At 34.6% G+C, this 11,450-nt stretch overlaps 1 protein-coding gene across 1 annotated transcript; it reads left to right on the top strand.

Moving 5' to 3' along the window:
• Positions 1–286: 286 nt before the first annotated feature.
• On the top strand, positions 287–9,082 carry LOC118202865 (uncharacterized). The gene is made up of 5 exons (XM_035375074.2): positions 287–445; positions 2,882–2,987; positions 3,879–4,009; positions 6,171–6,318; positions 8,691–9,082. The coding sequence occupies exons 1-5, from the start codon at positions 403–405 to the stop codon at positions 8,911–8,913; spliced, it is 651 nt and encodes a 216-aa protein (XP_035230965.1). The 5' UTR covers positions 287–402; the 3' UTR covers positions 8,914–9,082.
• The last annotated feature ends 2,368 nt before the right edge of the window (positions 9,083–11,450 follow it).

The raw sequence follows: 11,450 nt of genomic DNA, 5'->3' as shown, positions 1-11,450 counted from the left end.
ATTAAAAGCTGTAAATTTCCTTTCCGTTTCAAATTATTTTGGAAATGTGAAAACGATTTGTTTTGCGTTATAATTTTTGAGCCACTTTTCTACAGTTAATTTTCCTTAAAATTTTAGCGAATGCTCAGATTATTTTTAATTCGCAGTTCTGTTCAAGGGTGCTAAATTTAAAGAAAAAAAGTACGTTCCGCATGGCCTCAGATTGTGGCTTAAACTGGATTTATACTATCCAATGGGCATCCGGCAGACACAGAGATCGAGAAGGAAGTAGATTGCATATTTCCGCAACTTAATTAGATATGTATAAAAAATGCTATTTACTTTAATGATATTTCAATATATAAAGCTTTCAGGCCTCCTTCAGTTTTATAGTTCTTCATCGATTCTCAAGTTCAAGTCAACATGTGGGTTCTCACTGCAACCGCTTCGGTCATCGCTTCCACAGGTATGACATAAATATAATGTGCCTTGAATTTGTTAAACAAGTACTAAAATAAATTACGACGGTTAACTTCATAAATAAATATATTTAACTAATAAAAATTTAATTAATATTTAAAAAATAAACTCTATAATTTATTTATTTATTTTTGCTGATGTGTTTGTTCTCACACTGTGTATGGATTTATGATTTTGTCAAATGCTGTTTTTTTTTTTTTTAAATATACATGAATTTTTTGGTAACGGTAATAGTTAATGTTATTTAAGTTAAAATTATGATGTAAAATTATGATGTAATTGTGATGTAAAGGCTCGTTTACACTAGCGGAACTTTGGTACCAAGAAACGTACGCTAATGTTAAGTTGTTACTCCTAATGATCACACCCGTTTACATTTGTAATTATGTGTCTTTTGTAGTTAGGTCTCAAGATAAAGGCAAACACATTGCCATGTTAGGACTTACTTTTTTTTTTACTTAGTTTACGTTTGCTTCTTAAGACACTAATTTTTGCAAATGAACAGCTTCCTCCTCTTTTATCTACAGTCATAGACACAATCTTATTTTAAGATATTTTCTACTTCTTTTCCTTTTCTCTCTATAGACCCTTTTTTTCCCGTATTACATTTGGGCCATTTATTTTAATTTTATTTTGTCCTATCTTTTCGTCCCGACCTTTCGAACTCATATAAAATGTACGAAGTTCTTTTTTACTCTCCTCTGAAATACGAAATTGCCCTCTTTCTATATACTTTTCCTTCGCACCTAAGTTTGATTTTTCGGCTATCGGTGCAGAAAGACTTAGCGGGTGCAAAACAAGACATCTGTCTACTTTGTCTGTCTGTCTATACTTTTCTTAACAAATCATTATTCGCAATTATGAAAAAGGTTTGTTATATTCTTTCTGTAGTGAGAACTGAAAATGGGGAAAAAAATTATTCTACATTTCTTTAATTGAAGTACCAATATATTTAGAATAAGAAAGAGATATCAAAATTTCCTCACATTTGAAGTATTCTCCTAAGTATGAGAAGAACATTAAGAAATTCTTGCTTAAATATTGAAAAATCACGTTTAGATATTAAACGTATCTAATAGAACACATGTTGGACGCGTGTATTTCTTCCTGAATAATTACTGAATACTCATCAGTGTATAAAGCATGTATCTTTTAAATCGTGCATAAGGTTATTTATCTTCCAATTTTAGGTTAAAGTTCATTTTAAAAATGTATTATGTAACATTGTTGAACAGTAAAACCTTCAGCACAGAGCTTCTCAGTGGATCTAATTTTTTCACATTTCATATCTTTTCAAAATTCTTAATCAGATTATCAGTAATGACGACAACAGGCCACATGCTTTGAATTCTAGAACGTTATGTTGATGGCTACATCAAGATGTTTCTTTTAGTTAAGGTTGTTCGATTGGACAGTCTGAAAAAAATAGCTTACACGGTACATTATTTGCGTTCTACTGTATTCATTAAATGAATCCGACAATTTTTTCTTTCATTTGCGAAATTATCGTTTCGAGTATAAGGACATTGCAAAATTTTGTTGCACCTATATCCCTAAGTAGCAAATATTGCAATAGATGTAATTATTTTCTTTCCAAACTTCACTTTCGCATTCTGGCGCTGTCCACAGTTTAAAATCACAGCTTAGAACTTATTATCATTATTCTAATTTCTACTGAGTTTTCAAAAATTAATTACTATAATTATACGGATAGTTTCATATTTGAGAAATTAACTGTAGGCTGTGGCATACATTTTAAATAAACCTTTTGTCTCAAAATTTTGCTGAAGCAGTTTTTAAAATGATTTGTCACTTAATTTTTAGCATTTACATTACCTATTTAAACATTAATGATTAAATTCTGATTGTAGTAAGTACGTTCAAGAAAATATGGAATATAGCCTGTCTATTTTGCTGTCGCTCACGCTGAAAACCGACGCAAAACTCAAAAAAAAAAAAACAAATACTACTAATCAAAGCCTATATATTTGCTTGTAATGAGAACAAAATAAGTAAAATGTATGCATTTTAAATTTAAATTGGCTTGTATATTTCTTAGGATTTCGTGCTTGCATATACACCACCCAGATGTCCTTACGTTTTAAGACTCAAAATTTTCTAGCCTTTCAAACATTTTTTTAAAATTTATTGCTATATTCGTAGTCTTTTACAAATATTAAACTGTTTAAAACTAATAGTTCTTGGGAGCCATTTTCTTTCTCATAAATGAGCTCAATTATTCTCACTTCTACTTCCACTAGCTGTTTAGCCTGTTTAGGAAATTTGTCTCTAATTACCTCTAAATATTTTTGATAACTTCTTTGCAAGGGAATTTGAACCTGAACGTAAAATATAAGTGAAGCAGAATACAACAGTTGCCATTCGTGCTTAATAAATAACCGTTCATTTTTTGATCTCTCAGCTCTAGGAAAGGACAGCATTTGTGAGAAGAACAGTTGGGAAATTTGTCATTCTGGTATACATTTTGACTTTCCAAACAACGAGAAAGAATTGGACGAGCAATGTCCGTAAGTTATTTAATTTATAAAACTTTTATTTTTTTCGCTATTTTGAACTATACAATATTGAAATTTTACTGTGCTGCTAGAGAATTTTTATATTATAAGTTTCATTAATGAAGAGGAAGTGCGAAACAATGCAATTTTAATGAAACATAAAGTTGTAGAGTCATTAGGTATTTTTTGTAGTCACGCAAGATGAAAAATTAACAACGCCTTCGCTGGAAATCAAACCACGGACCTCTGGAATCCCGCCCAGTGTGCAGAACCACTACACCAAGAAGGCACGCTAGGAAGGCGGAAGAAATACCTTATATACTGCCCCCTTTTAAAGGGCGACTGGGGCCATTAGGTTTTTTTTTTTTTTTTTTTTTTTGAGGGAGGCAAGATGAAAAATTAGCAACGCCTTGGCCGGGAATCGAACCACGGACCTCTGGAATACCGGCTCAGTGTGCAGAACCACTACACCACGAAGAGGCATTGAATACGGTATAAATACCTTATAAAGTGTACAGACATTTCTATAAACCTAAACGTATAATAATGAAGGAAAAAAAACACTTTTCAATGGAGTCATTATGTTAAATGTAAATTATATGAAGCTAATGATCCACTTCGGTAGCTCCGCTATACTGGATCTCTCTGCTAAGCCAGCGCAGCGAACTCTCCGGCTTGGAAATCTAGCCTAAGTAATTTACTTGCTATCTACTAGCTTGAGGTATGTCTGCCCTATGATTCTCAGCAACTACTATGGTATTCCTAAGCACACTACGCAAAAAAAAGGACAGTTCTATATCTCCCGTTCTACTGTGCCGATTAACGAAATTCAAATTGTGGTTTTCATGTATCAAAAAATTTCTAAAATACCTGTGCATTTTAAATCATTGGCCCTTTTTACAGTTTGGCACTGGACGAGGGTAAGTGCAGGCAGGATCATGCTATGAAATGCGAAAGGCCCGAGCTTGGAGAGATAACTGCACAAACTGAACTTATGCAAGATGTCTGCCGCAAAGGTTCCAGTCTTAATGAAGGTAAAATGTTTATTTATTAGTTATTCTTTTCGAACAATGTAACGCCTGTAGTTCTCGTTTTTCATCTAAAATTTACTATTTTAGTACACCTTATCCGACTATTTAAAAGCTAAACGGGTGGGCAAAAATTATTCTTTCTGTGAGAAGTAAAATCTTTAATTTAACTTACATGTAAAAATTGACGTCTTACGTATTATGCCGTCCGTGACAGTTGGCTGCCATCAAAGCATGAACGTTCAAGAAGATCTCTGCAGTTTTGCGCCAATCATACATGAGGATTTCTGAAGTAACTGACACATCTGTAATCTTTATTTTATATACAACTGATAGTTCAACACTTCGTTTTTGCGCTTATTAAAAAAGGTTTCGTAGATTTCTAACCTAAAACAATAGACCCTTCAATTTTGTCGGAGTTTTTGTTTAGAATTTTAGGAGTATTAACTCCTCCTCGGGAACTTTTCCGATTTATAATTGTTTAGTTGTCCGTATTCAGCAGACCTTATCTTGCGCATCAGTATAGAGTTATTTTCATAGTATATTTGCATAATTTTTAAAATAATCAATTATTTTCTACTCTGTGGAAAGCAGGTTCCAAATTTAAGTTTTTTTCCCCCTTAATCTGAGAGGTGTGTGTGTGTGTGTAATTATGGCAAGCCTCGAGGGCTATCTGCCTAAGAGAAGGGATGCCTTCGTGGAGGACTTTCTAAGGGAAACTGGCTCGTATACACGTTAAACATGGGGAAAACCACGAAAACGCCCATGCAGCCAGCCCGTTCAAGGGATTCGAACCTCGGACCGACCTACCAGTGTTCAGCGACTTTACCGCTCGGCCGCTGGTGGGCTCTTAATCTGAGAGGAAAAGTGCAGCAAACAAAAACAGTTAATATATAGCCTTGTTCATAAAAACAAACGATGGCTTATCGAGAATCTCTGAACTACATCAAACGAAAGCACAGATGTTTTCAGTGTGCTGACAATTCACGGGTATTCATAACTGGCGTTTAATTCTGCTGCTTGGAGAGAGTTTCATAGTCATATACGAGATAATACGTATCGAAATATGGAAAAAACCAGATTATATCATTTTAGAAAATGTTCGATTTTTGTGTCAAATGTCTGTCTTGTGTCAAATTTTGTGTCTATGTTTGAACAATTGTCTATATAAATATAATATATATATACTAAGTCGGGATTTCGAGATATGAAGAACGCAAGTTAAATTTCGGCTCAGATACAGAACTGTCCCTTTTTTGTGAGTGAGTGTCTGTGTGTGTGCATGCATGTAAGATGTACCAACAGACATAGCATCCGCGATTTCGTTTGACGAAGCCATAATTGATTCTTGATAAGCAACACATTGTTTTTATGAATAAGGACATAAATTAACTGTTATTGCTGTATTTTTCTATTCCATTCTACGAAAACTTATTGCACCTGCTTTTAAAAACACCAAGTAGTAGACTATTTTCATTATGTAATCCTGTCTTCAAAAGAAGTGTGTATTTGCTGACACGATATGGTCAGCTGAATAGGATCGACCAAACAATGATAAATTTGAACAGTTAACCTGCATAACGTTTGTGCTCATAAAGTTCTAAACAGAGGTTTCGGTAAAATCGGAATCCTAACCCCTAACAAGGCATTAAAAAGCGATGAAAGCCTTTTTACGAAGTGCAAAAAGCAGGTCGAACACTAATTTTTCCATAAACATCATTTCCTTCATAATTCTATGAAAACGACAGACGCAGTTTTGGCGAGAACTACGCCAAATTTTATGGTTCAATGGTCGTCAACTTTCACGCTCGATGGGATAGCATATAAGTATCAGAATGGTTAGACTTGAACAGGATTGGAGCTTTTTTCACACAATCACTATCAACTTTCATGTTTCGATGGTAGCCACCTTCCACAGTCCAAACCATAACACGTAAGCACAAAAATGTAGTATGCATTTCAAATGACGAATTCAAAATTTTATATTATAAAAAAATATTTTTGAAGTTTTAGAAATTTTATTGGTGAATTCTTCTGTAGAATATTAGATTGCACTTTGAGGTCTATAATTCGCAAATTTAAGACATTTAAACATTTAATATTATTTTACATATTTAAAACAGATTTTAAATTTATTTATATTTAATGGCATTTTTCTGTTAAACAGCCATTGGGCCCAATATAGGATGTATCAAAGAAAACGTAATCAGAGAATGTTCCGAAAAGACCAGAACAGTATTTAGGGCTTACGTAGATTACCTGAATACTACGAGTGAAGAATTTTCCGATGAGGACTGGAAGAGAGCCATGTGCATGTAAATATATTTTATATTCTTCTGTCATGCCTTTTTACTTTCCTAATGTTAACGAAACTAAAAATCAGGTGTTCATGTTAAAAAATACATTTAGTTATATCTTCATTCCGAAGAAGACTTTATGTTTAAATTTCTGCAATTTTATACATTTCATCTAAAGTCCTAGTGCGTAATGTTTCTCACCGAAACAATTTTTGTTTTAAAAATATCTTTTGAGTTAAAGATATATTATTTTGATAGAAATACAAACACTTTGTCTTTTTATTTGTGTGCTCTTTTCTTATATGATTTCTAACTATAAAACTAAAAATGACTTAGTACATTTTAATTCTATGATAGTTACACATTTTATATTGTGGCTTTTATAAGATCTTCCTGAATATAAATAAAAGAAACGGAGGGACATAAAAAAGGCTAGTTGTCGTTATTTATGAAAGATTGACATAACTGTTAGCATAGCTCTACTTCCAACGGTTTTGAAAATAAAGACTGGAATTTGTGAACACAGCTTATAAGCGAGGGACCCCACCCGTAGCTCGCGAGCTACACGTGCACCTTTTTGATTTGGCTCCCGTTGCACATCTGCCCTCTTCTCAGTCTTACGAAGTCAAGTACCAAGGGGAGAAAGGAAAAGTTGAATTCTAAATAGGCACCTCTTTCAAACACTCTATTTTCCACTAGCCTACACTCTAATTTAGCTTTTTTACACTAGATGTCTTGCTGGGCAACTTTGCTGAGTGTAATTTTGACAGTGTCGCGAATCAACAGATATCTGTAAATGTAGCTCAAGTAAGTATTTTTATAAGGATCGTCTTCAACTATTTCTTAAGATATACTGTCAGTTTCATCTTTATAAAGCAATACTCGCGGAGTTGACATATACAAAGGTATTAAAAACTATACAATCGAAATTATACTTAGTCTTCAAAAATTTGTATCTTTAAAAACGAACACTTCACCTGTCATCACTGGCTTTGCTATTGGTTCATATTATTGTATAAGAATGGTGCAGACATTCCAAACGTTTTAGCTACCACTGCATTGCCCACCAGCAGTCATTATGTGCAAAAGAGTTTCGTTATGTACAAATGAAAGTTGTTTCATAACTGTAAATTTTATTTGCGCCAGACCGCTTCAGAATAGATTGTTCAAAGTTCTCTGATATGGAACTTTACTGAAATAAGATGGCATAATAAGGCGAACGTCCTACAAAAACTTCAGAAATTCTTCCACAGATAAAATAGTTTTTAGAAACTAGAAACGAAACTGTGCTCATAGTTGGTTCTCTGATTTAGAACTCCCTATATACATGACAAAGAAAATGAACTAAGCCTTAAACTTCAAGGTAATGAAGTATAAACACCTTTAACTCAAAGTTGAATTTCTGAATATCCCAAATAAAGAGTGTTTCTGCCCCTTTACGAAAATGGAGAGCTATATAAACAAATAAACGAAAAGTTAAACAATTCAATGCCCGGAAAATACCAACGAGTTAAAAGTAATTTCCAAATTAAAATATCTAATTTTTTAGAAATTCAGCCGATTGCTTCACTCATTTAAAATCCATTTCTTGATATTAATATTTTCGATATATCGTAACAGACTGCAAATTCTACGGCTTTAGAGGTGGAAAAACTGATTTCCAGTATGATCTACAATTTAAAAAGTGATACAATTTAATTTTGTGAAGTATTAAAATCTTTAAATGCATTTTCTGACAAATTGTGTTTTTCGTTACTTTTGATTGTGATTACATTCATTTCTCAAAATGTATTTAAAATATTAAAATGAAATTTTGCCAAAATGTTTTATTCATTTTTAGCTGTGTTCTGTAGCAAAATCTCACCTCTTTCTTTTTATTGATTGATTTTATTGACAGTATTTTAAAGAAAAGAGGATATTTTTTTTTTGTTTTAATTTTGAGTTTTTATATCACGTTTGGAATATTTCAAAAAATTTTAAAACTGCAGCAAATCTTTTGCTACAGAAGCATGTTATTTATATACTGTGTAAAAATTATTGAAGTATATTCATTAGAATCTGCTGTAGGAGATGTGGCGTAAATGAAAATTTTCAATACAATTCTTCTAAATATTGCCTCTATTTAAAACATTAATGAAAATTTCTGTAAAATCCCATTTAAATTTATGGTTTTATGTCCCATCTTACTCAAAAACATGTATGTTTAATTAAAATTTTATGCATTTAAAAAAAAAGTGCTTCTTATGCAGGCACATACCTTAAAGGCAAAAGACAAAAAAGTAAATGAATGTATTTACAGTGATATGCATCTGTGCTATTTACAGACAGAATTATAATTTATGTAGAAGCACGGTTATGTTTTATTAGTTCTTATTTTTTTCACTGGGTAGGAACTTCGCCTATGATCTTGCTTGTGCCATCAATGCTGTTTCAGTACCCTGTGGCAGTGCGGTGAAAGATGCTATTCTAGAAGTAAGCCGTCGTATTGACTGGATGGAAAAGAAGGCCATGTGTCCAAGAAGCTTGAGAGAAGAAATTGTTAAAGATATCCCAACGATGGAAATTAGCCTTGCGGAAAAATTGTTAGTCGAAGAGTTACTCTTGGACATCTGAATCAGCAAATGGATGAAACACATACAAGAAGAAATTCGCTTTAATTAATATTTGAGTACATATGAGTACAGAATTAAATGCACTGAATGTATTCTGTAATCACGTTTGATTGCTATGTACTAAATATCTCTTCCTGTTTAAATAAAGTAAGAATATCTGTTAAATAAAATCGTCACTCAAACGTGAAACATGCATAAAAAAGCCGGTAACCTTTTTATGTATATTTCACTTTTCTGCTACCATCTAATCCATGTGAAAGAGCTCCATTTTCCCGAAAAATCTACTCTCTTGCTGAAGATAAGATAAAAAGAATGATGTTAAAATAGCAAATCTTGACAACACACTAGAAACGAAGTGTTGTCCGTAAAGAATACGCGACAGGGGCGCTACTGCGGCAACATATGGCATTTCATTGTTCCTTCATGCTGTACGATTTCCCTTATTTCGCATAACAGATTGTTAGTCGAAATAAAATACTTAAAATAAAGTTTGACACCTTTAATGAACCTCTTATTTTGCCCTCACATTTCCTCGCCAGGATGCAAATTTAAAGTTAAATAAAGTGAACATTTAAACGGGTGAATCTTGTAGTTTATTCAGAACCTCTTTTCACCCTTTTTGGCCATTTAATAAGTATAACGCCGGGTAGGGTGTTGAGTCAACCTAGTTAGCCTTAACTTAAATTGTTAGTCCAACACTACTCTTTATCTTTTGAATTTATTGTGTAACGATTCTTAGGTTCCACCGCAGGTTGTCGGTGTTATTGCAAGCACGAAGTACATGCCTTTTCTGTTCAGAGTTCAACGAATACGAAAGGGTTATTTTTACCCATCTTTTGTGCTGGTATTCTTTACGCCTGTACAAGAAGTCAAAAGGGTCCTTAGTAGGATCTAGCTACTAAGTGTTAAAGAAAGTACGAGTTTGTGTTAAAGAAAGTACGATCCTACAATGCTTACGACTTAGCGAAATACTTTTCTTTAGTTCTTACCTAAGCAAATTGCAAGGCAAACAGAACGTTGTTATTACAACATGCATTAGCGGAGGTGAGATATGACAATGATTAGAATTTCAGCGCAGACGCACATCACGCGCGCCCATGGCGCCACTTCAATGCACTATTTAAGGCTTGAAGGTTTCGACGATTACAAGTTCGGCAATTGTGCTTTTCTTGTGGTTTTTTTCAAAAAAAAAGGATCAATTACGCCTTGTAATAAAATGCGATCATCATTTGATCAAGTATTCGAGCTCGACAGAGGAAGGATAGTGACCTACCAGGAGTGTAGATTATCTTTCAGGGAAATCTGTAGTCGTGTTGGACGAAACCAAACAACTGTAATGCGGATATATGACTGTTGGATGCAGGAGGGTACTACGGGCCTACGTGTTCGATCGCATCCACCTCAGTGCACCATTTCACGTGATGACAGGAACATTGTGCGCATGGCAGTGACGGATCGCTCAGTCACATCACGAACCATACCACAGCACATTCAGTCTCTAACGCATCATCCAGTGTCTGCGCGTACCATTCGACGCCGTTTACAGCAGAGTGGTCTGTCCCGAAGACGTCCTTGCTTCGTCTACTTTTGACGCAGACCCACAGACGTCTCCGCCGCCAAAGATGCGATAAAAGAAGGATGTGGACGGCAGAATGGAATGAGTCTTTACTGACGAGTCACGCTTTTGTCTGCAACTCCACGATGGTCGAATTCGAGTCTGGAGACACCGTGGAGAGAGGATGCTGAACAGCTGCGTTATGCACCGCCACACTGGTCCTGCACCGGGTATTATGGTATGGGGTGGTATTGGATATCACTTTCGCACTCCTCGAATACGCATTGCCGCTACATCCCCGAGGTGTTGGAGGCAGTTGTCCTTCCTTACCTTCAGGGCTTGCCCACAGCCATATTTCAACAGGATAATGAGCGACCACACGTGGCACGCATTGTCCAAGGGTTTATCGTCAATCGCCAGATTGAATTGCTTCCCTGGTCGACTCGCTGTCCGGATCTTTCGCCGATAGAAAACATGTGGTCCATGGTTGCTGAACGATTGACCCAGATTACATCCCAAGCTGCCACACCAGATCAAATTTGGCAATTATCCACTACATTCTAGACACAGATTTATTGCTTTATATTTTAGTTTATTTTCCTTCTTTAATGCAAACTTCCTTTGGAGACTTTGCACATTGCTTTCAATCAAATGCAACACTTTACGAAATTAAAGGGCAAATGTATGTCATCAAAGTCCCGCACACTTAAGGATATGTGCCGTATATTCTGGTGTATAACCTGCGCTGTGAATGCAAAAAATAAGATCGATATCTACGGGTGCGCGTAAGACGCCGGCTTTAAAAATGCTTGATTTAAAAGTAAGGAAAAGATGAGCATACCAAAAAATTAGGTTTCTACAGGTACCTTAATGCTGTTCATTTGAAAGAAATGACAAGCCTTATGATCTTAAGTTTCGTAATTTGATAGCATGAAAATTGCCTTATATTCGTCTTCAATTGTATCTACAGGTACATCATCGAA

The sequence above is a fragment of the Stegodyphus dumicola genome, chromosome 3 (genome assembly GCF_044657685.1).
Source record: "Stegodyphus dumicola isolate Sdum_Otavi_A_Nest chromosome 3, ASM4465768v1".
NCBI lineage: Eukaryota > Metazoa > Arthropoda > Arachnida > Araneae > Eresidae > Stegodyphus > Stegodyphus dumicola.
This window is presented reverse-complemented; position numbering and strand designations above follow the sequence as displayed.

Bases quoted from the DNA above. Each gene is read 5' to 3' on its own strand.
- LOC118202865 (XM_035375074.2), top strand. From the start codon at position 403: ATGTGGGTTCTCACTGCAACCGCTTCGGTCATCGCTTCCACAG. The intron at 4,010-6,170 runs GTAAAATGTTTA...TCTGTTAAACAG, and splicing joins AGGTTCCAGTCTTAATGAAG to CCATTGGGCCCAATATAGGA. The intron at 6,319-8,690 runs GTAAATATATTT...TTCACTGGGTAG, and splicing joins TGGAAGAGAGCCATGTGCAT to GAACTTCGCCTATGATCTTG.